The following is a 25,524-nucleotide window of genomic DNA, read 5'->3' as shown; positions in this document are numbered from 1 at the left end:
CTCCCTTGAAGGTTAGAAATATCCTTTTTATTAAAATTTACAGGAATGGAGTTAAATAAGAAGGTAATTTTAGGCAGAATTATCATTTTGACTAGTTTCACTCTACCATAGATGTTGAGGGGTAGAGTGTTCCATCTGGTCAACAGCTTCCTTACCTCCTTTACCACCGTTTGCCAACTAGTTTTCGAAACATCCTCCAATTTATGGGTGAGGTATATTCCCAGGTATCTGATTTTTAGTTTAGCTTCTGGTATCGGGGCCAGGTTGTTCCAACTCATTACATCAGTTTTATCTTTATTGATTCTGTACCACGACACTTTACCGAAATCTTCAGCCAGTTCAAATAGCCTGTGAATGGCCTCAACAGGATTGGTCGTGTAAAGAAGAAGATCGTCAGCGTATAATGCTGTCTTCAGCACCAAATCCCCCATTTTAAACGGTGTAATTACTGGATCTGATCTCAAGGAGCAGACAAAGGGCTCGATATAAATATCAAAGAGGAGGAGAGACAGAGGACAACCCTGCCTTGTTCCCCTTGAAATATTCAACCATTTGGTCAGACTGCCGTTAACCAATACTTTGCCCGGGGACCCCTATATAGTGTAAAACCCTTTAATGAATGTAGCTGGGAACCCAAACTTAGCCATAGTTTTCCATAAAAATCGCCAGTTAACCTGGTCGAATGCCTTTGCTGCATCAATCGCAACAATGGCAAGCAGCAGTCCTCTCTCTATCGCTATGTTTATTGCTCCAACAACTTGAAACGTAAGTTCGTTAAGTTGACGGCCTGGTATGAACCCCCTCTGGTCTGGATGAATTATGGACTTAATTACTTTCGCCAGTCTAGATGTTAGTATGCCGGAATACATTTTTAAATCTGAGTTATGAAGGGAAATAGGTCTATAAGACTCAATTTTTTTTAGGATCTTTGTTCGGCTTTGCTATCAAAGTGATGGTGGCTTCCGACCAAGAAGCACGAGTATGCTCTCCCTGCACGAAGATTTTGTTGAAAAGTACCAGTAGTGGGGCTAGGATTTCCTCCAGACTGTCCTTATACACCTCCTTCGGAAGTAAATCCGGACCGGGGGCCTTGTTTCTAGACATCTTTTTCAGCTGGGCCCGTATCTCCCCTTCCGTAATCTCGGTGTCTAAAGAAGATTTATCAGACTCGCTCAACTGGGGCAAATCCCTCAAAAACCCCCACTGCTCCAGCTCTTCCAGCCCATGTCTGCTATCTTCTTGATATAATTCCTCCATAAAATCTCTAGCCTCTCTCCTGATCTCAACATCTTCAACCCCGAGTCTCTCTGAATTAGTGAGCTAATATTGTTCCTGCTCCTCTCAGCCCTAGCCTTCCAGGCCAGGAGGGAACCACACTTCTCTCCATAGTCAAAATTCCGAAGCTTACTAATTTCCCATTTGTCCTTAATTATCTTGTCGGCTCGTGCTTTGAAGCCTGTCTGCAACTCTAGAAGCTCTTTTTCGCGTGCCGGAATCCTTCCTCTATCCTCCAAAACCGCTAACTGTAGTTGTTGTTCCTTTTTTTTTATCAGATCAAGATCATAAATGTCTTTCTTTCCTGAGTTTCCTTTCAGCACCATCTGTGAACCAAGAATACCTCTTAAATAAGACTTAAGTGTTTCCCAAACTGTTAGTTCTGAGGCTGTACCATTATTAAATAGGAAAAACTCAGACAAACTCCCATTGATTTTGATCTCTTCATGTAAAAGAATTGTTCTGTCTAAGGTCCACCTATACTCTAAAGGGCTAGTCTTAAAATTAATTTTTAGCTCAACCGCAGAGTGGTCTGACAGACCTGCTTGGATGTATGAGATTGAAACAATATCAGGCAAGAGCACTTGGTCTAAAAGAAAAAGATCTATTCAGGAGTATTGTCTATACTTTTTACTATAAAAAGAATATTCCCTAAGGGTACCGTGCTTAACTCTCCAGGCATCCTGTAAGGTAAAATCCTTCATAATATTCTTCAAAGCTAAAAGGGATTTATTTGGGGGGTTATATTTAGTTTTAGAGGTACGATCCAACTTGCTGTCCAATCGCCCCCTAATATAACTGGAGCCGTGTGCTGTATCATACACTCCTCTAACTTTCGAAGAAAGCTAGGGTTGTCTTCGTGAGGACCATAATAAACCGCACATGAAAAGGTGGAGCTACCAATAGAGAGGACTGCTGCCAACCATCGCCCAGACTGCTCAGTACCCCAATTCTGGACCCTGATCCCCTTATTGGCACAAACAATTATAGCTACTCCCCTAGTGGAACCCTTTTGCTTGGAACAAAGAACTTCCTGTACCCAGTTAAGTTTTGCAAACACTTGACAACACACTTCGGCTTCTAAATGGGTTTCTTGTAAAAGGTATACATGGGCCTCAATATTTTTTTCATAGTCCAGTGTGGACCGATTTGTAGTTTTTCGGTATATGATAACATTTGTTTCCTGTCTTTAGCAACCATAACGCCTTCATTTAATGATGCTTAATGGTCACAGAATAGGTAACGCTCTTGGAAGGTATCTTCCAAATGTTTCCTAATCAGGAAACATTTTTTTCCAGTGAAAGAGTACATCACTAATCTTACTTTCAGAATGAGGTTTGCTGCATACTTTTTCTATAATGAGCTGTGAACTGTATTAATAAATACTTGACAGTATACTGTTTAAGAATTGAAAATATTCATCTATACTGTACAACATTTTGTACACGGATTATGAACACAAATTGAAAATATATATCTTTTGAGTGTTCAGGTGTCCTTTTGGAGAACATTTGAGTAGTATCCCTAAGCTCGTTTGTGGCATTCCTTTAAGGGACAAGAAACTATGCAGGAAAATCTCTCCTCTGCAAGAACAGACATTGTGAGAGTGTTGTAAAGAATTTCTTTAATCAACAATGTATTGAGAGGGAGAGATAACTGATTGAGCTTTATTAACTAAGGGTCAGGCCCCCATCCTCAGTTCCATATCTCTAGACACTCTGACCACCTTTCTTATTCCCTGCTTCTACGCGCTGCGAGTTGAACAAATTGTTGGCTATCTCAGATTTAGGGTGTACTTAGATGTAGGATAGGCCACTCCATGGAGCAGGGAGGCAGGAAGACAGTGATGTATTTGCTATTAGATAAGTATCCACCAGAAAGAGCATTATCAAAGATAAGGCACTTGTTTTTCTGATGGATGCTTCTAACAGCTTGCGCAGCGCTTTCAAAATATATACTACAGCCCTACCTCCCTGAGGAGGTGGGTCTGGGAGTGGACTTAACAGAACCAAGAAGGCAAAATGTTTTTTTCACCTGACCTGGTGGTCAAGTTAGTAGTGTTTCATTAACATATGCACTAACGCCCATGCATCAGAATAGCAGATGTGCAGAAACGCAATATACAAACAAATGCAATTGTACCAGCCTTGGGCCTGGTGAAATGGGCTCTCAGACCCACTGAGGGCTGTTTCTTGGGCAGTGCTTTTCTCATCTTAATCAAAAAGGACTAGCTACCTTACCAAGGTCCCCTTTTGCACCGCCTTACCATTATATAAGGTATAAAACTTCACTAGGCGCTGAATCTATCCTATGGGTCTATTGTACAGTTAATGTAAAATCTTCAGATTAAGGCAATGGAGTCCTTCCTCCTCCAACAGGTATGTGGCAGAGTAAAACCTCTGTGAGAGCAATCGTTTGGCCAACAATGTATTGTTGGCCAAATATATGGAAGGTGTGTCACAACTTTATGAAGGAAGGCCACCTGTGCTTTTAGCGTCAACTTGTTCAGAAAGGTGGTGGAGGTACACACAGTTCACTTAAGAGGTGTGCATGATATAATAGAAAACGGTTTTCCTCTTTTGCTAAGTAAAGAGCTTTAAGGAGCAGTTGTGCAGAGCGGGGGTGAGAAGGTATGTGGGTCGAATCTTTCATAAAAAGCATCACAACCAGCAACTTAAAAAACAGACAGTTGATCCAGTAAACCCAGAAAGGCCGTAAGAGCCGATAGATGACCCTTCACGGTACCTCCAGGAAGACACTGTTGGGCTAACAAAAGAACATCAGCAATTGTGTTCTGTAAGGGATCAGTATTTCGGGCACCACACCAAGAAACACATCCACCACCCGCATAGATTGACTTTGTGAAAGAGTCTAGGCGCAAAAATGACATCAACAACCTTGGTCAGCAAATCAAACACACTTAGGTGCTGCTATTCATTCTCCATGCAGAAGTGGGTTGTGGAAACTCAGATACAGGACTCTTCCCTGTTGCTGAGACAGAAGATCCCAGTAAAGTAGTAGCCTGATTGGACGACAAATGTTCAGGATAAGGAGTTCTGAATACCACACTCTCCTAGCCCACTAGGGGGAGCAATTAAAATTACTTGTGCCCAGTACGTCCTGATCATCTTCGGAATCAAAGACACACAAGGGAGCAACAGGAATGCCAGTAGAAGCCTCTCGGCCCATTTCAGCCGGGATGCGTATCATACTGCATGCCTTAGAGGTAACTCCAGTGCACAAAATTGTGGACATTGCACGCTGTTGATCGTAAGGTGTGAATCTAAGGTTCTTTGCACTGATCTAAGAGACTCTGCATTGAGGTAGAGAAACCACTTGTGACCACCCTCATAACTTCTACTTGGTTCGTCCGCTCTGGCCTTTAGTAACTCTGTCAGGTGCGTGGGTTCCTGGCAAATATTCTGCTGGGCAAGCAATCTCCAAAGTCATGGAACCTCCTGGAACAGGATCCAAGACCCCATTCCACTCTCCTTTTGGCAGTACCACACTATGGTAGTGCGTTCTGTGAGCAATGCACCAGCCTCACTTTGGCAGATGGTAAGAAGGCTTCGATGGACAGACGGACCACTCAAAGCTCCGGCAGGTTGATATGGAGATGGCTCTCTTTCAGAAAACAGAGGCCTCTGGACTAATTCTCTCCCAGACAGCGCTCCCAATCAAGCTGCAATGAGTCAGTCACCACTGTGAACTCTAGTTGGCATCCACCAGCCACCACTGCAGATCCTGTGTTGTCTCCTTTGAAATTTGAATTGATTCTGAGAAAGAGACCAGAGTGTGGACGCACTGGGATAAAAGGGTCTATGGCAGGGTTCAAATGTGTTGATTGGTGTTAGGGACGAGGAGGATACCCAAGCCTTGAGACAAAAAAGCCTTACAGCCATCCTCCCCAAAACTCAAGACTGCTCACAAAACATCAGGATAATATCCTTAATCATCCCAATTCACTGTAGTAAGCCCTGAATGTTTCCATCCCTACAATAGCCCCAATACATGGAAGCCTCTGCATGGTAATCATAAGGTATACAGGCTTACTGATGTGGAGAAGTGTGGCTCAATGGTTAGAGTGGCAGACCCTGATGCAGAGGTTTGGCCTGGGACCAGGGTTCAATTCCCGCCGCGGCGGGTCTTGGGCTCAATTTCCTCAGACGTGATAATTCTCGCCTCAGTGCCTATTCTAATCATGGGTCCCACTCTGCAAATGTGGGCAATAGCTTGCTTAATCTCCACAACAGCCCCAACAGCGCTGGGATGCCTGGCTTCACCTTGGGGGTGCCCAGGAGTGGGCATTTCACAGGGAAAAGCCAGAAAGGGTTCCACAGCGGTATGCGTACAGCGTCAAGACGCCTCAGGGTATAAGTGCGCTATACAAGTACGAATTCTTTTCATTTCACTGATGGTAAAACCAAACATCAGGCATTCAGCCATCGTCCAGAAGGGGTCTAGAACTCACTCCAGCAATCCCACCTTTAGTAGCCATCCTATGTCCAGGAACACCTGTACACCCAACGTCCAAAGACCAGCAGAAAACCCCGCATTTAAGTTTTTGAACCCCCGAGGAGGTGAGGCTGAAGAGGAACATAGCAAACTGAGAATGGACTTGAACCAAGTTGAACTGCAGGTAATAAATGTGTGTCTGTAGGACAGGTTTGAAAATCGTTGTGTAAGTCCACAGCACCTTTCAATCTCCTAGGTACAGAGCAGAAAAGATATGAGCCAGTGTGAATATTTTGAATCCGAGCTTCCACAGAAAGGCATTTGATGGGCAGAGATCATGAATAGCCTTGATGCCTCATCCTTCTTTGGAATGAGGAAGTAGCACGAATAGCAGTTTCATCCGAGTCTGGTAGCCACCTTGGAGAGTAGAAGATTGACGTCCTGCACCAGGATAACAGACTACTCCTCTGAAACTTGCTGTAGTGTGGGAGGAAGGTGTAGTGGGGAGGAAATGATTGGGAGGGTGCATCCCTTTTTAACAATGTGCGAGATCCATCTGTAGGATAGATCACCAGTCAAGAAGGAAAGTTTAGATCATGCCTCCTATAGTCCTGGCATAAATTAGTAAACAAACTAAAAGTGCTTCATAGCCACTGTAGTAGTGGAGCAAGAATGGGAAGACTTCAGTCTCTGATGGTCTGTATGATTGCAACCTCTGCTGCATCAAAGACCTCGAAAAGACTTGACTGGCTGCTATATAAACTGGTTGAATGGGCTGGCATTGCCAGTGAGCTAGCCTTCTGAGCTAACACCTGCATTTCCAAAGCTGGTGAGGAAATTACTTTGCAGGCATTGGAATCCAAGGACCTGGTCTCAATTGGATATGCTCCCTCCTAACAGGAAGGATAGTCAGTCAGCCTGGCCACATCCTATACTTGGGACACCCACAACCAAACCTGCGGGATATGGCAAGAATCATAGTTTGAGTGCAAGCCTCTTGAAGGAATACATGATTCCTCTCGCTAGCACCATCCAACCCCCACTACATCGATGACCTTCCCTACACAGCCAACATCCAACTCTTGAGTTTCCTGAGCACATAATGAATAAGTGGGAGAGGTGGAAAAGCATATGCAAATATCCCTGGCCAGTTCATCCATAGAGAATTTCCTTTGGATTGTGCATGCGAGAGCCTGGATGAAAAATGTTGGCATTTTGCATTTTCTACGGCAGCAAAGAGATCTATTGTTGGAGTACCTCACCGTTTGAAGTATATTTGTTGGATCTCAGTTTGGACTTCTCACTTGTGGATCTGTTGATTCGTCCTGCTTAGCAGTTCTGCTAACGAGTTGTCCACTCCTAGAGGCATGTATTGTGCCAGGAGTGGGATTTTGTGATTGATTGGCCGTTTCCTTATGAGTTGTGCTAGTTGAGATAATTGCAATGAATGGGTCATGCCTTTTTTCTGAATGTAGTACATTGCGGTCATATTGTCTGTGCGTAGCACAACATTTTCCCCCAGTTATGTCAGGTAGAAATGCTTTGAGAGCCATTTGTATAGCTAGTAGCTCTAGAACAATGATGTGAAAACTCTGTAGTGCAACAGTCCAGGTCCCTTATACCATAATGTCCTTCATGTGGGCACCCCACCCATGAGTGATGCATCTGTTATTATTGTCACCTGCGGAACAGGGTCCTTGAAGGCTCTTCCATTTGTGTGTTTTGTGTGTTCCACCATTATAATGCCTGATTGACCTTGGGTGAAACTAACACAAGATCCTCCATGTTGCCCTCCTTGTGACTACTGTGATGCTGAGGACTCATGCAGGGGTCTCATAAACAGCCAGGCATGTAGAATTATTGCAATGCAAGAAGTCATAATTACCCATGAAGGCACATCACCATTTTGACTGATAAGTGACAATGTCGCTAAAAAAGAGCCAGTTGGTTCTGGAGATTGAGTACCCTTTGTTTATTGAGGTAAACTTTTACTGTGATCGAATTGAGTATGGCTCCAAGATAAGGCTGCATCTAGAGCGGATGTAGATGAGATTTACGGGCATTTATTGTGAATCCCAACTTGTGTAAGAGTGTGATTGTGGTTTGAGTGACCTGCAGATATTTCAGTTTGCTGTAACTCTTGATCAGCCAATCGTCCAGATAAAGAAAGACATATATGCTTCCCTTCTTAGATTTGCAGTTACTATAGCAAAGTATTTTGTGAATACGTATGGACTTTTATCCCGAACTGTAGGACTTTGAACTGACAGTGATGTCAACTTAGCACAAACCAGAGGTTTAGGCGATGTGCCGGATGGGTGGGGATATGAAAGTATGTGTCCTGCAGAGCTACTACAGCCATGAAGTCTCCTTCTTCTAGTAGTTGTATCACATCCTGAAGTGTCACCATGTGAAAGTGCTCTGATATGATGTAGTGAGTGGGCGTAAGTCCAGAATGGGAAAGAGCATTCCATTTTTATTGGGTATTAGAAAATATAGTGAGTATACTCCTTGACCTTGATGTTTGTATGGGACATGTTCCATGGCTCCTTTTTGAAATAAGGTTTTTACTTTTTTTCTTCAGCAGGTGTAGATGCTATGGCTTTAGGAAGTGTTTTCTTGGTGGGATATTTGGAGGTAATTTTTTGAGCTCCAGAACAATATCCCAGAGTGATGATGTGTAACACCCATTGGTCTGATGTCACTTCTGGCCACAACTGATAAAAGTGTTGTAACCTTCCCCCGACAGGTGATGTGTAGTCAAGTGGAATGGTTGGGGAGTTACTATTTGGTGACAGAGGCTCCCTTTGTGAGTGTTTCTCTACCTTGTGATTTATAGCCACATCAGTAATAGCCTTTTAAATTACTGGTGGTATTGTGGTTGTTGGTAGCTTGGTATGGCTGGTGTGGTACTCTGAGGTCCCTCTCCCTTGGTAGCACAGAAAAGGTGGTGTCTTTAGCATTGTGGACAGCAAGGCTACCATTGACTAGGCTGTTTCTGTATCATTTCTTACCCTTTCCATTTGTGTAACAACCTCCGGGCCAAAAAGATGTTCATCATCAAAAGTAATGTTCAAAATGTCCTGTTGCACTTGTGGTTTGAAGCCAGATATGCAAAGCCATACTTGTCTATGGAGCAGGACTGATGTATTAATGCCTCGTGCTGCGGTGTGTGAACTATCTAACGCACATCAGACAGATGGGTTTGATTTCAGTCTCCCTTCTGCAACTATATCTTCCCCTTTTCCTCCCTTGTTCTGGGAGATGTTGTAGTAAGGCCTCCATGCCATCCCATGTGGCCTGTTCTAGCGTGACAACAGGCCCACAGAATTAGCAATCCGCAAAAGATCGGCATATCCCATAGCAAACCACAATGCATTTACTCTACTTGTCAGGAGGTGGATCTTCCCCAGTGCTTTGCAATGCAGTTCTTTTATGAGCTGTAGTGACAACTAGGGAGTCTGCAGTAGAGTGTCCACTGACATAAATAGGGTCTGAAGGAAGAGGGCTGTATTTGCGCTCTATCCTTGGTGTAAGCACTTTGGCTTGAACAAGATGTTTAAAAATGTATTTGGTTACATTTAAAATGGAACCTATCATCAGTAGAGATTATACCGTACGCTCCGTTTTTTTAAAGTGTTTCTACCAAGAACTCCGTTTCCTCCTCTGTGGTCTGCATGGGTATTTTATGGTTTTCCGCAGCCCTTTGTATGACACTATGGTACAAGGAGGTGTCATCAAGAATATAAGCTTTTGTTGGGATTTGCGGCTTCATGTCTGTGTCTGGAAGAACCACATCAGTCATCCCATGGGTCTGGGCTGAGTTGGCTATCACAGTCTGAGTGATACGCCTCAAGCTCAGAGCTATCCCCGCTTTCCTCTTCCTGAGCAGGTGAGGGTAATTTTGTGTGTCAGTATAGAGGTTGATGTAAAGGCATGGGGCCCTATGTTCAGTAGCCACTATTAGGTAGTGACTGTAGCACATCCAATTGTTGACCCTGTCTTCTGGATGACTGCTTATGGTGCTTTTCCTGCATGTACTTGTGTAGGCCTTCAAAACCAGTGCCTTATTCATCTTGTAAGACTTGTTTTTTGAGATCCCGTTACCTTCTTCCCTGGCAGTGTTATTGTGGCTGAGGAAAGCACTTTTGTCTTTGTAGTGGTCAAAGCCAGGGTTTTCTTCGGCATCTAAAAGTGACCATGTTCCTTTTTTTTCCCGCCGGAAATGATGCTTGCTTGGATTCTGAATGATTCGACACAAAGTGTTTTTTCGGATCAAAGTGCTTCTTTGGCAACGAAGCCTGGTGCGGGTGTTTAGTCTGTGCCGATAAGTGACTCGACATCAACAGCTGTTTTAACAGCGATTTCAGCTCCCTCCTTGTCTGTATGCCTGGTTGCCCAGATTGAGATCGAGAACCATCTCATCATGTCTCGGCTCCGAGGCACACCCGCGATGTTGGCAAGAGCTCGAGGGCTGTGGCGCACCGTGGCGTGATTTTCTTCAAACCTCACTGCCCTTCTTGTTGTCTTCATTCTGAGTCCCGACACAGGCACCAGAGTCTGATGCGTAGATTGCTTAACCTGCACGTCCGATTCTTCTCCCCTCCTGGACTCGTCAGAGGTGACCATGTGCTGGCTTGCTATGGAGTACCCTTGAGCGGGTGTGATATGGACTACCAACTCACCCTCACTATGTGCTTCTTCTTGTGAGAACTCTAACTCACACCAGGGAGATGTCAGCGGAGACCGTCTCTGATAGGGTCTGCTTCTGAGACTTTCCTAGTTTTTTTTAACAACTTACACGCAGCTAAGTCCTGCTCCTTGTGCTCTGCAATAGACAGGTTGCAGATGTCGTCGGAGTAAGCGTACTTCGCCCACACCGGGGGCCCTTTCTAAATAAGATGTCCTTTTTTGCCTCCCTATTACTCTGTATAGGGAGTTCCAAAGGGTATATAGGCACCATGGCAATATGACCATTTTTATTAACGCAACTCTACCCATCAGGGAGAGTGGAAGCTCCTTCCAGGATGTAACAGAATTGCCTATACCTTCTATTGTTCTCCCTATATTATTATCTAAATAGGCTGTGTGTGTATGTGTTCATCCAATCCCCAGATATCCAACACCTTCTGGTACCCATTTGATCCCCACCTGAAGCATATCAATGTCTTGAGTCCCGACCAAGTTTCACATGGGGAATAGTTTAGATTTCCCAGGGTTAAGTTGAAGGCCCAACAGGTTTCCAAATTTCTCAAGTTCTGAGAGGAAAACTGGTACCGCTAAGTCTGGTTGTAGAATGTATAGTGGTGTGTCGTCTGCGTACAGTGAAACTACATGATTAGCGTCTCCTAATTAAATTCCCTATCGTCTCATTTTCTCCCTTAGTGTAACCGCCAGGGGTTCCATCGTAATGGCAAATATAAGTGGGGATAAAGGACCTCCCTGTTGGGTGCCTCTCGTTAATGTGAATCGTTCTTACAATTGGGATCGCAATCTCACTGTGGCCGCTGGGTTGGTATATAACATTTTTATCCATTGAATGTATGCGCGTCCCAGCCTCAGTTTTTCGAGAATCGCCCATACATAATCCCTTTCAACTGAGTCGAATGCTGTTTGATGTCTCATAATGCCAAAGCACAACATTCTCCTTATATACTTGGAGCTTGCCACACGTATGCTAATGATCGTAGTTTATGTGTGATATTTCGTTTAGGAATAAAAGCGTTTGTCAGGATGAATAAGTTGGGGCATATAGGGCAATATTCGGGCCATTAGAATCCCACTTAGTATCTTGGCATCTAAATTTAACTGGGATATCGGCATGTATGAGCTTGGGAGTAGTTTTTTAAAATCTGGTTAAAGGATCATAGATACCACAGCCTCCTGCATGGTCATTGGTAGAACTCTCCTTGTTAGGGCTTCATTAAAAACTTCCAGGAGGCGGTCCGCTTTCAGCGGGGCAAATCACTGGTAATTCAACTGATTGGTTAGTATGAAAAGCAGAAACTACTTTTGTAAGGAATTTTGGATTTGTACAAAGAACCACAATCTTTATGAAGTTCAAAGAAAGGTTCTTCTAAAGTGAACGACTGTAGCCCACCAACACGCCTTAATTAAGTGATAGCAACGAGTAAGGCAACCTTCCATGATGAAAATTGTAATCCACAATTGAGTAATGACTCAAAAGGTGGACCCATAAGCCTTGTGAGAACAATGTTAGGTTCTATACCGGTGCAGGTGGTATGGGTAGTATTATTCTCTTAAGGGCTTCCATAAAGGTTTTAATCACAGGAACTTCAAATCGGGATAAATGTTGCTGTTTTTTAGATACGCAGCTACTGCTGCAAGATGTAGTCGAATTGATGTGTAGCCTAAGCCAACTTGCTGCTGATGCAAAAGGTAAAAAATAATATTTTGTATAAATGCATCTAATTGATCAATTGTGTTATTATTACAATATATAACAAACTAATTTCACTTTGCTGCATAACATGCTCTAGTGGTAGGTTTCCTTGCCTCTTTAAGAACTGACATACAATCTGGTGGTAGGTATAGGTATCCAAAATCAATGACTTCAGAAGCCAGATCGCTAGATTGAGCTCCTTGGGTTTCGATGTCTGATTTCTCCAAGGGTCTGTGTGAGAAGGTAGGAAGTGAGGTGCAGCTTTTGGTGTGGAACCACTGACAGGTCTAGTAGTGTGGTGAACCATTGTCGACTATCCCATGTGGTAGCAACTAGAATCAATGTGATGGAAGGAGAGGGCGAGGCGGCAAAGAATAAGCAAATATCCCTGACCAGTTCAACCATGGGGCCTTTGGGTAAATGGTGTGGAAATCTGGATGCGAAGTTGAGCATTTTGAGTTCTCTCTGTGGCAAAGAGATCTATCTGTGGAAACCCCCATTTCTGGAAATATGGAAGGAGACCCTGGGGATGAAGTTCCTATTCGTGTACTTGTTGCAGCATCCTGCTGAGGAGGTAGGCAAATTGGTTGTTGATGCCTGGAAGGTGTTCCGCCAGAAGATACATTTTGTGATGTGTTGCCTAAACGGTCTGAGAAGCGTGACAACTGTAGAGAGGGTGTTCCCACCCCTTGTTTTTGTACATAGTTGTCATATTCCTTGTCCGGACTCAGACAACTTTCCTTACCAGGTGAGGTTGAAAAGCTTTTAGTGCTAGGTAAACAGCTAGAAGCTCCAAGTAATTGATGTGGAGACTTTTGTATTTGGAGTTCCATAAACACTCAATTGTTAAATGCTGAAGATGGGCACCCCAACCTGTGGGATGCATCTGCTGTTAGTAAGACTTGTGGAATTGGGTCAATGAAGGGCCGCCCTTTTGTGCATTCCACCACTGCAGAGAGCGATTAGTGCGGCTGTCTACCAACACTAGATCTGTGAATTGACCCTGTGATTGATTCCACTGACGTGTTAGGCATTCCTGTAGAGGACGCATGTGTAACCTTGCATGAGGCACCATTACAATGCATGATGCCAACATCCCCAACAGTTGCATGAAAGTTTTGACTGTTAGGTATTGTTTTGAAACTGTGGTAATAAAGTTAGAGCATTTTAAATTCTGGCTGTACTGGGAGATGCTAGCAATGTATAAGTGTTCATCATTGCTCCCAGATATGGTTGCTGTTTTAAGGGATGAAGATGAGACTTTTGTGCAGTGACTGTAAATCCCAATTAATGAAGGAGGTTTATGGTGGCTTTAGTGTATTGTAGACACCTTTGCTGTGCGTTAGATTTGATGAGCCAATCATCCAGATATGGAAAGAGATGAATTTGCTGTTGTCTTAAATGAGCTGCTACAACTGCCAAACATTTTGTAAATACTCTGGGTGCAGTAGTCACTCCTAATGGGAGTACTATGAATTGATAGTGATTTCCTGCTATCACAAATCTGAGATATTTACGATGTGCTGGATCTATAGGAATATGGAAGTAAGTGTCCTTTAAGTCTAGTGGGGACATTAAGTCACCTTGCTGTAGAAGTGGAAGCATTTGTTAAAGGGTAAACACATGCACGTGCTCTGATAGTAGGAATAGATTTAATGTTCTGAGATTAGGAAGTAAAGTGAGTAAACCCCTGATCCTTGATGTTGTAAGAGAACCGGTTCTATAGTTCCTTTTGTTAGAAGAGCTTGTATCTCTTGTTTGAGGAGCTGTTGGTATTGTGGTGAGAGTTTGTGAATGTGAGGTGGAATATTGGGAGGGTTGCTGGTAAGCTCCAGGCAATAACCATGTTGGATAATATCCCAAAACAATTTGTCTGATGTTATTGATTGCCAAAAGGGAAGAAAGCATTGTAATCTTTCTCCGACCGGTGATGAATGGGTGGAGGGGAGTACTAGCAAGTCACTGCTCGTTAGTGGACTGGGAGGTGCGTGGTGGTGTACCTCTACTTCTTCCCTCAAAATTGTTCTCTTTATAATCACCCTGGTGAAAGCCTCTAGAGGGTGATGATTGTGTTTTGTATGAAGATGCGGCTGCATCTGTGGTGTTAGTTTTGGAGTACCCTCTGAAAAAGGAGCGACAAAAGGAACCTCTGGCAGAAGGAGATTGAAGTGTTCCCATAGATGTTGCTACTTCTGTATTTCAAGGGATTGGAGGCTCAAAGAGGTGTTCTTTATCAAAGGGTGCATTAAGAATGGTTTGCTGAACTTCTGGTTTGAAACCAGAAATTCTGAGCCAGGCACGTCTTAGCAGAATGCTAGTGTTGATTCCCCTAGCTTCAGTATCCTCAGCATCTAATGCACACCTGATAGAGTAATTAGAAATGTTTCACCTCCGGCTCTATTTCCGGCTCTATTTCCTGCCCCCTTTTTTTGTGTTCCTCTGGGAGATATTGCAATAATTATTTAATTTCATCCCAGTGAGCTCTTTCGCATCTGGACAAAACACCTAGCCTATTAGCTACACACCAATGGTTGGCTGATTAAGCAGCTACTCTCTTCACTGATGCATCTATTAGGTTGGAATCTTTATCTGGAGGTGGTGCATCTCCTGAGGTTTGTGAATTTGCCCTCTTATGGGCATTAGAGACCACCAAGGAATCCAAAGAGAACTGACCCCAAATAAAAACCAGGTTGGATGGTAGGGATTAATATACATGTTCTAACTGGGTCTTTAAAAATATCATCAGTATGCCTCTTCAGAACTTTTAACATAGACAACATTTGTGTTGTTTTGTGTGCGTTTCCTAAGGTTTTTGAATAGAAATCATCTTCTGGTGATTCCTTGTGTAAATGTACGCCGTGATAATTGGCTGCTCTAGCGATTAATTTGTGATATGCAGTATTATCATCAGGTGTGGAAGGTTTTGTTGGGTTTGATCAGGGTCTGTATCTAGTAGCAGGTCTATAGTATAGTCATCCCATGGATCAGGTTGTGGCTGATTATAATTATCGTCATACTCTCCTAAATCAGGATTTGTGTTAGGAGAACCTGATGGTGTAATGTGTAAAGGATCTATATCTGGTGTAATGGGAATTGGTGAAGAAGGTGGAGGGTTTTGTGGAATGTTAATAGGGCTGGTAGCCATGTCCAGTTTTTCCTTCAGAGGGATTCTGTATTCAGAGTCTGCCTTCCTTTTTGGAGGAATTACTGGTTTAGCGGTTATGCGTCCAGTATCGGAATTTATGTGAATCTTCTTCTGTTTGGGATCCAGCTTTTCTTTAATTTTTTCTAAAATCTGCTCTTGTAGTTTTAAGGCAGCCTTTTTTTGTTTTGGCACCAACATTTTCGGTAGTGAGCTGGTTCTTATTTCCTTTCAATCTGGAGTGTTTCGGAACTGAATGGGTATTGTCTCAGCTCAGGCCCGAGCCGGATTGTATGTTTCGGTGACGAGCCTGAGGGCAGGGCACTGGAAACAGTCTCTTGGCACCAACCATGGCCAACAGGCAGTAGTAACCCAGACACCTTTTGTTTGGTGGAAGAAAGTCTGGGGTCAAAGGGGCTTTATTACTCAAGGCACTCTGTCCCGAAGGAACTTTTTCAGACTCCAACTCAATCTCCACTTCCGAGTCCAATTATTGAATAGAGAAGGCCTCCTGCTCTTCCGGTGCCTACGCCTTCATTTATGACTGCTTGGCATCTTTTCCGAAGATATCCGGGCTGTGTTCAATGTTCCGCAGCTGCATGTCCCTTCATCAAGCCTGATGGTACCACCAAGTCTTTTACGATCGGAGAATTCGACAAGTGTTGAAATCTCCTTCCTTGTGCTCCGGTGAGAGGCACAAGTTGCAGACTTTATGCAGGTCGGTGTGCGGATACTTGGAATGGTACCAGGGACAAAAATAGAAACAGAGTCCCTTCCATCTGCAGAAGACTGGTTAATAAGTAACAGAGTAAGTCTACAGGTCCGAAGGCCGACAACGATTTCTTCGATACCAGACAGAGCTTTCCTATATTTTCGACACACAGAGAATGGTTAAACACACACAAAACAATACAAGACGAGGGTAAAGCGGGTTGCGCACCGAGGGGATCCCAAAGAACAGTTTTGACCCTGAGCGCTGCAAACCACGTCCGAACCTGATGGCGGAAAGAAAACAATCTAACAATGGAGTCGATGCCCAAGCACATTATCACCGAAAGGCGGAGTCACTTTACCTAGTGACTGGAAAAGACTTCTTCAAAGAAAAGCAACTTGAAAACATCCAGACACAACACTAGATGGCAGCAGTATGCAAAGCATGTGTATCTACAGCACACACGCCTTGAACCTTGTGTTCTTAAGACTGATTGCCCAATATGTGAAATAAACATTGCTTGAGATTCAGACTGTCTTAACCAGTCACATTATCCTGGATTTAGGCAAACGTTTTTCTTATTTTCCCCACTGCTTTCCCCTAAAATTATGATTTTGCTAAATTGAAAAATAATTCCCACTTAAACGCAGCAATAAATGGCAGTATACAAGCACCATGATTGACAAAAATAGACCTTAGCTGATCACTCCATCTCTTTAATGCAGTGTTCATCTAATACCCTTTTCAAAAATATTTTTGAATACTGTACTAAAAATACAAATAAATCAAGCATCAGTGAAAGATGTGATGCTAGTCAATCTTCAGAAAGTTATTTGTCATATTTCATATTCTAAATGCAAAGCACATCATGAATGCAATAAAAACAAAATTTTATTAAACTGTACACAATTGTCGAAAGTATCCCACTGCCGGTATTTCATAGGCACCAAATGCATGCCAAAACATTAAACATGCAAGAGAAAACGAGTAGTGGATTTTAAATAAAAGTAACTAGCATGGTCTTACCTTTTTAACAGGTGATATAGGAGTGACCTGTCCAGTGGGCACTGATGGTGCTGAAACCACAACAGGAGATAGCAGTGCACTGTTGTTATTTGTGGTGCTACTCACAGGTGCCAATGGTTTGATTTTATCTAAAATTAAAATTAAATGTTACAGATAAATACATAAATCTTGTTTTTCCAGACTTTCTTAAAGTGGTTGTATTGCCAGGGCAAACTGACCTATGGATCCCTTAATTTGTTAACTGTACTCAATTCTCTTAGCACGAGCGCTGATTAATGTAAAACTTGTCCTGTGTAAGACCCCATAAAGACAGATCATGTAACGCCTGTCTCCACTACACATTTCTAAACTGTATTTCCTTCAATGAGATGCAGTTTAACATGCCAATAGCTTCCTACATCTTGCCCGTGTTACGGTAAAAGGATTCTTTAAGCTCCATTTGAACCAGAATTATCGGAGGTGAAGAGTAAAAGGGTGCGGCAATTAGCTGTCCTGGCATCTGGTAAGAGAGGCTATGGTGAGGTATTTACAACGTGTCATGTTAATATTCCAAAGGTAAGTGTGGAGCTAACATTTCTTAACTCACATAACTAGCTTTCTCTAAAAATATATTTATATAAATAAGTATTTCACAAGTCTTTCAATTTTTCAGATTAAATTGTGTAGGACTAACCAGTTTCCGTTTCAGATTCAGAATCTTCCTCCTCTTCCTCTTCACTAGAACAACTGGATTCATCTTTCTTTCCTTCCTCTTCATCATCAGCCTTTTCTTGCTCATGGGAGTCAATACTGGGTGTATTCTTTTCTTGTTCAATTATTAGTGCCTCTTTACTAGAAAAGAAAAATTGCAAGGTGAAAGATTAGCATTCAAAATTTAGCACAATTCCACATGATACTTAACTGCCAACTGGTGACATTTGAGAAATTTTAATTAATGAGTTACCTACTTCTTTAATGGCTTTTGTGGCTGATTGTTTTCCACGGTTGAAGATTCAATTAAAGGTGATTTTTTTTCCCGTTTTTCTGCAAGAAGCTTAAAAAACAAATCGAAATGTTGTCAATTATTGTATTGGTATATTGATTCCACCATAACAGTTTAAAGGATCATTGATATATTAAAAAATGCATGGACAATTTCAATGGTCACGCTCCTATAAAATACTTACGTTTCAAATGACCAGTTATAAATTACAAGAAGATGAAAATCACAGGCATGTGTGCCACACTGACAAGCTGCATTGGGTAAAAGGTCAACAAAAGATAAAATAAATGAAACCGAATATGCGTCACACAGCTATGTCTCAACTAGCAGAAAATTGGGGGACTTTGGTAAATGAGTACCACAACCTCTAAGAATGTACGGAACGAGGCTTTGACTAGGAGGACCACACTGACTACTGCCGATATTAAGATTGAACCATGTTACCCATGACCAGATCTTGCTTGCGTTGCAGGTAAGCAAATTAGCCATTTCAACTGGAATAAAGATACATGCAGAGCAGAACTTAAGATCAATAAGACAGGCAGTACTTTAAAAAGTAATTGAAGGCATTGTATAACACTGTGAGGATCTCTGGCTTTCAAACTTCTATAACTCAGCAAATTACCAAGCAATTGAGGTGGATACAAAAAAAGATTGTATAAATACAACACATTAATACTGACACAGTTGCCTGCTTGAAACAGTCCGTGCTGCACTGCAACATGCAATCACTCACAAACATTCAATAAGAAACAAAATAGAGATTGTGGCTCATACGAAGCTGAGCCATCATTGGATGCACTATCTTACTTTGGAAAACAGGATTAAGTGCACAAATGCAACAGATTATTGCATGATGCCGCTAAGGCAATAAAAGAGGAAGCATCAGAATCATCAAAACACAAAAATCGCAAATTCAAAAACATTTTCCTCTGTAGAAAGGAAAAAGATGATAGTTTATGAGTAAGAAGCCTCTGTATGCATCATAACACAAGCTGCTTGATAGGCTACAATTAAATACAGAATCAAAGAATACTTTAAATGTGTCTACAGGGCATAATTGTGTGACAGAATGCCTTCCCGCACAGAAAGACATGGTGTTGATTGAAGCACATGTAATGCTGTTATAGTGTATTGTAAATAAATGAACCCTGGAACTCTTTTGGTTCCCACTGAACGCCGCAAACCTGTGTCATAAGCATTGGAGAAATGAGTTGAAGGCCGGTTTAGAATGTGGAGTTCGGACTTTCACGGAGTGGAATAAAGACATGTAAAACTACTCTCCGTGTGTGGCGTGGGTATTGGCGAGTACTTGGGCTGGCAGGACACTACAACAACTGCAGATGAGATAAGGGATATGAAGCCCAAATACTAAAAGTGCTCTTTCAGAGAGTTTGGGGTGGCACAGCGAACTGCTCATGTGTGCGTTCACTATATGGAGTAAGAATGATAAAGGCGTATGAAACCAAGTTATCAGAGGCGTGGTGTGGCCACTAACGGAGATGGCCGCTTGATCCAGGAACCCCATGCGAGGACGGGACCTGGAAGGTGGATGTGGCGTCTCTCATCACACGGAGACTACTCGAACTTGTTCCCTTCGCCTCTACTGCCGAATGCAACTCCCACCACCAGCACTGCAACGGTGACGGACGTCAGCGTTGAGCCTGCGGACCTACTATCCTGGTCCCGCATGGCATGGGGTGAACAGGGCCTACGTCGTGGGCTCCACAGCGCTCGACAGCTTCAAGAGAAGCCTGGCTGGGCCAATCGTCAGCAGCTCGCTTCGCTGACAATTACCGATGCCAACCGCTTCTCCACTGGAAGCAGTGGGAGCGTGAATCACCGCTGCACCCCCACCATACCTGCCATATCCTCTGCATAAGGAGCTGCAGCCCACAGCACCAAAAGAGGCCTCTCCAAGCTGCCCAGCCAGCACTTCAGGACGTAATCAGCTTTCACCAACAGAGCGGTGGGGGCCTGAATGAAACTACACCCCCACCGTGTCTGTCATGCACATTACACATAGGGCACTACGGAAGGGTCCGGACACACCGCCTGGGACTCTCCGGCCCTGATGATTATGCCGGCAGCAAAGGCCGGTTTGCAGGGTAGTGCAACCTGCTACCTGGCGGCGTACCACACACTTATGTCCCCACCCGATACGGACCTCACCAGAGCCCATCAGTGGACCCTACCCTCATCCAACATACCTACTCGAGGAACAGCTCCCCTGCCAGCTGGACCTCACAACAAGCCAGTAAATTCCATGATGCTCCAGAAAACCATGTGGCCGGTAGTAAGTGACCCACGGGGTGCAGCACGAAAAGGGGTGCACCGCCAGGACAATGTTACTGTGCCCCACCCCGACCCCTACCTACTTCCTCTGCCCAGATCCAGGATCAGAGTAGTACCTGCTACCCCATGATATTGCAACCCACCGCCATCGGGTGGTCCAACCAGAGAAGTTACCTGCAGCCGAGGCGGCCTCTGCCACAGAACGTATGAAGACACCACATACCCTTATGCCAGGTACCCACTGGAGGCAGCCAGAGCTTGTGAGTATACCGCCCCCGGACCCCCACCCCCCGCATGACATAGGACGGAGCCCGAGCGGATAGGCTGCCTGGAGGTTCTTTGCACACAGAGGCGAGGGATCACAGAGACCGTGAACTGTTGGGCCTGGGACTAGATCAATGCCTCTTTGTCCTCCCCCCTACCACAGATTCTATGTCAGGACCGGAGGCTTCTGATTATGCTTTTTCCCTTCTTCGCTGTTTATTTTATACAACACACAGCAGCCAAAAAGCCATAACATGAGCCCTAAACCTCAGAACAAAGGATAAGGGCTACAACAACAGTTATATTTTTCAGAAAAACTACAAGTCCCATGATATACAGCAAGACATCCCACAGCATAGTCCTTCCCCGATGTCCATGACAGCTAGGTAGGACGTCCTCCCTGTGACCACTTCCTCTTTCTTCGCTGCTTCGCAGCCAGTTAAGTGGTTTTTGCCTCATCTCCTCATTTTGTTGAGATTTTGGGGTTATTTGAGTGTTTTACCTTACAAAGCGTTTGGTTGTCTTAATATTACAGCTTTGTATACTGTTTGCTTGCTCTGTTTTCCTTTTCAGAGCCCCTAATGGACTCTTGCGGTTCTTTACGCGATTTCCCTGGTTTCGTGGCCTCCTCCGGATGCTAGGGGGCGCCAGATCGTCTCGTTGGTCTCAGCGCGGTTTTCTCTTCAGGAGAACCGTGCTGAGGTAAACGATCCGCCGGAGCCTTCCTTGCCGCCTCACCACTACGCTCAGGGGCTCCCTGAGTCTGTATTCCACCCTATTGCCCTTGATACGCCCCGCTGGGGGTCAGTAAAGCGGTTTTACCACGTTGCCGCCTGCGGGCGTTTTTTGGGGCGCCTGTTGAAAATCCTGCATATTTTTCTACTTTTCAGCGCGCAGGGAGGTGGCATTGACCCGGTCCACTTGAGGGTCTGCACGCTGTGGGGTTGGTGTCCCTCCCCCCTTATTCCGGTTCCACCGGGACCAAAGTTGCAGATTCGGCCTGCCCCACGATTTGCGCAGGTTCCTGCCTGTGGCCCTGATCTTGTGTCCAGCAGTCTTTCCTTGCTAGAGGGTAGTAGGTCTGCCGGAGGGTGTATTGTCATGGATCAGGAGGAATATTATGAGGAGGAAGAATCCCATCAGTATTTGAAGGATGAGGAATTCTATAGTGCGGTGGATAGTTCTATATACTGCGGTGTACAAGAAATTGTAGGACCTATGGAGGAGTGCCTATCTGCCCGCATTATGCAGGAGTGTGAAAGGGTGACTCAGGCCCATTTAGGGGTCGCTGGCACTGCGGCAGCCCCAGCGGGCAGTGACCCCCCCCCTGCCCCTAAGAAGGTGTGTAAGGAAGGGGTTTCTGGGGCGGCGCAGGGTGTGGACAGGGACGCCTTTGAGCTTTTGCGTGACGCTTTTTTGTGTAAGGCGACCGTGCCTACCCCTGTGCCTCCACCAACCGGAAGAGCCCTTCGGGGTCCATAGGTATGGCACTCTCATCCTCGGGTGGTATGTCACCGGCAGACATGGATGAGGAGAATGGGTCTGTGCGTTCTTGGCGGCCTTCGGGCTCTGCCGCCGAATTGCCCCAGGATAGTTCGGGCATGCTGGATCCGGATGAAATAATGCATCCGCGGTCGGCTGCCTGGACCCCTGGGGAGAAGGTGGCGAAGTTCGTCGCAGGACGCCTCAGCAAGCCCCTGGAAAAGGAAGCAAGGAGTTGTCTGCGGGGAGAGTGTCCTAGACCTACGTTGGCGGGCAAAGTGGCCCTTACGCCCGAGTTGGATCCTAAGATGGCCACCTTTCTTGCGAAGTTCATTAAAGATCCTCGCAAGGGGATCGATCGATCCTGGCGTTCCTGTCAGGACAAGCTTTTGGAGGCCATAGGGCCTATCACGAAAATCCTAGATATGGAGGAAGAGGCTAAAGTGTCCATTTCCCCGGACGTATTGTCCAATTGGGCTCAGAGAGTGGTAATTTTCCTGGGGAATGCGAATTGTGCCCTCTCGACCGTGCGTCGAAGGTCCCTCTTGATAAAACTATACCCGAAACTGGGCGACTTGGCCTCCTCTGAGGCGGGGGCGGTGGCCCAAGGGGGACTCTTTGGGGACCCTTTCATAAAAGAGCTAGGGAAGTTTGTTTCTACCTTTACGTCCCTGGATAGGGCTTAGTCGAGCATTAAGAAAGTCTTCCAGCAACGTTTCTCCCGGGGGGCCGGTCGCGGTGGGGCAGCGCGACCGGCCGTGGCGGTCAACAGCAGTCTGGCAACAGAAATCAAGGCTCCGGGCGAGGTCAATTTAATGCCTTAACCAATTACAATACCTTCTACCCCACCAGGGGCCAACGCTTCCGCTGCCGAGGTGGATTCAAGAACACCGCTGGAAACAATTAAAACGGTGAGTGTTATTTCAGAGGACCAAGTCCGCATTGGGGGCGGTTAGCCTTGTTTCCGGAGGCCTGGGCCGCGATCACGTCGGACACATGGGTCTTACAGACTGTCCGCGGATTTCGCATTGAATTTTACGATCGGCCCCACCAACGCAGGCCTCCACACCCTATCGATTTCTCTCATGCAGACACACAGTTGGTCGACAAGGAGGTCTCCGATTTGCTGTGTAAAGGTGCCATTTGTCGTTCAACACAACAACCTGCCGGGTTTTTGAGCAATCTGTTTCTGGTGGAAAAGGCAGATGGTGGCAAGCGGCCAGTAATCAACCTCAAAGAGTTCAACGGCTGGTTGGTTTACCGACATTTCAAGATGGAGGGTATCCATCTGTTGCGGGACGTGCTACTGCCCAACAACTGGATGGTCCGGCTGAACCTCAAAGATGCGTATTTGGTGGTTCCTATTCACCCCCCACATCATTGTTTTCTTCAGTTCCGGTGGATGGGCCAGGTTTTCGAGTTTACTGCCCTTCCATTCGGGCTTTCCTCGTCACCTTGGTGCTTCACCAAGCTGCTCCACCCGGTAGTGGAACACTTGCGGGGCCAAGGAGTTCAGATGATTGTCTATTTAGACGACATCCTGTTGATGGCACAATGTCCCAGGAAGCTAATCCTTCAACTTCGGCAGACAGTGTCTCTGCTCCAGGGGCTAGGGTTTGTCCTGAACAAGGAAAAGTCGGTTCTTTCTCCTTCTCAGACAGTGGTGTTCCTAGGTTTTACCGTGGACTCGGTGCAGTGCAACTTGAGTCTACCTTCCAAGAAGATGGGAAAGATTCGCCACATCTTGCGTCAGACGATCTCGAGATCCCACACATCTCTCCGCCAGATTGCCCGGGTGGTGGGGCTACTTTCCTCCTCCATCCAGGCCATCTTTCCGGGGCCCCTTCACTATCGGGCCCTTCAACACCTCAAGGCGCATCATCTCCGTCGGGGACTGACTTACGATCAGGTGGTTCCCCTCTCGGTCGAAGTGAAGGAGGAAATGGCCTTGTGGCTCGCCCATATGGAAGCCTGGAATGGTCGGGCGATCTTTGGCCTGGTTCCGGATTTGGTGATAGAGTCAGACGCCAGCAGGGCCGGTTGGGGCGCCCATTGTGGGGAGTTTTCCACCGGCGGCGCCTGGTTGTCCGAGGAACAGGAGCTGCATATCAACTGCTTAGTCAAAAGCCTTAGTAGTCCCTACTTACTACCGCCTTGTCAGATTTTGTAACCTCCCATGGGGCACCATGTGTTGTTGCTTGATAGGCTTTAATTACAGCCTCTAAGCACTATTTTCTCAATTAGCTTTGTCCTGCCTGCTGTTGTAGGCAGCACACGCTCTCTCCTAATGCTTTTTAAAAATGTTATAGCACACATTTGCAATCCAATAGGGCTCGCATTTGCGAGTTTAAGCTATTGGCATTGTAAATGACAATTCCTTTGATTTATCTGTTCAACACTTACATGAAAGGCATTGTCATTTACAATGCCAATAGCTCAAACTCTCATAAATGCGGGACCTATTGCAATGCAAATGCCTGTTCTATGAGGGGTAAGGCAGAGGCGGTGCGGATTGTTACGCTGCTGCGCTTTACCTACACGCTTGGCATGCTCCCAGTAACGGTGCAACTGACCATGCTATGTCTCATTGACTCCGGATCCCAGCTTTCGTGTGGGCATCCAACCGGCCCGACCAACTCCAGCCAAAGTTATGGAGCATCGCTCCTGCAGCGGCCTGGGTTTACGGTCAGTGGAACACTATTCTTAGGCCCTATACCTTTTTCAACTTGCCTACTTATTGCAGGGTACCCCGGAACACCCACAATGGGTTCGTACCAAACTTTCACTTCTCACGTCTGACTCTGCCTTCTCTATGGGGCCCACACCCCAACCTTCACACCGTCACCCAGTGCTGCAAGCCATGCCTTAAGTCTGGCTCCGTGAGCACCGCCTCTTCGGAGTGGATCACAGACTACATAACAGGGTGACGTTGGGAGGCAAGGACAGCTGTGTATTGATGCCCGATCCTCCGCTGGTCGCAGTAGGTTGAAGCGGGCATACATACATTAGACCAGGTACTGATGGACAGAGACCTGAAACCTTGTAACCACCTCAGGAAGGAATTTGGCCTCCACCCACGACAGGCCTGGCAATAGCTGCAAGTGCAATATTGCCTGTGGCGCAGCCTGGGCCCCCCCGACCATGGTCCTGGTCATCCTCACCCGGGGTGAAATACCTGCTCACATGCTGCCGACATCGGACAGTGGTGCTGGGGCTTTACAGCACACTCACAAACCACCTCTTCTAACAGCCCCTCTTCTTTAGCCTCCACATCAAGTGGCAGGACTGCCTTGAGATCAGCCTCAAGCAAGAGGACTGGCCTGAGGTTCTTGAAGCCCTGATAAAGGCGCCCGGGAAGCTTGATTGAAATTTTGCTTGTTCAAGACGCTCCATGAGAGGAATTGGACCCCACAAAAATTATGAAGTGCTGACCTCCTACCCCACTCTAACTGCTGGAGGTGCTCGGCTACCCAATGCAATCTCACCCA

The 25,524-nt window shown here is 45.4% G+C and overlaps 1 protein-coding gene across 1 annotated transcript in view; it reads right to left on the bottom strand.

Moving 5' to 3' along the window:
- PPP1R12A (protein phosphatase 1 regulatory subunit 12A) overlaps positions 1–25,524 on the bottom strand; it is a gene marked incomplete at its 5' end in the record, with an annotated part of 839,509 nt that overhangs the window by 676,179 nt on the left and 137,806 nt on the right. Inside the window, 3 exons of the mRNA XM_086950257.1 lie at positions 17,014–17,141; positions 17,687–17,844; positions 17,961–18,046. Coding sequence (XP_086806383.1) covers positions 17,014–17,141; positions 17,687–17,844; positions 17,961–18,046 — 372 coding nt within the window. The remainder of the gene's footprint in view (positions 1–17,013; positions 17,142–17,686; positions 17,845–17,960; positions 18,047–25,524) is intronic.

The sequence above is a fragment of the Lissotriton vulgaris genome, unplaced genomic scaffold (assembly GCF_964263255.1).
Source record: "Lissotriton vulgaris unplaced genomic scaffold, aLisVul1.2 SCAFFOLD_867, whole genome shotgun sequence".
Classification (NCBI taxonomy): Eukaryota; Metazoa; Chordata; class Amphibia; order Caudata; family Salamandridae; genus Lissotriton; species Lissotriton vulgaris.
Note: the sequence above shows the minus strand (reverse complement) of the source record. Positions and strands in the feature narration are given on the sequence as shown.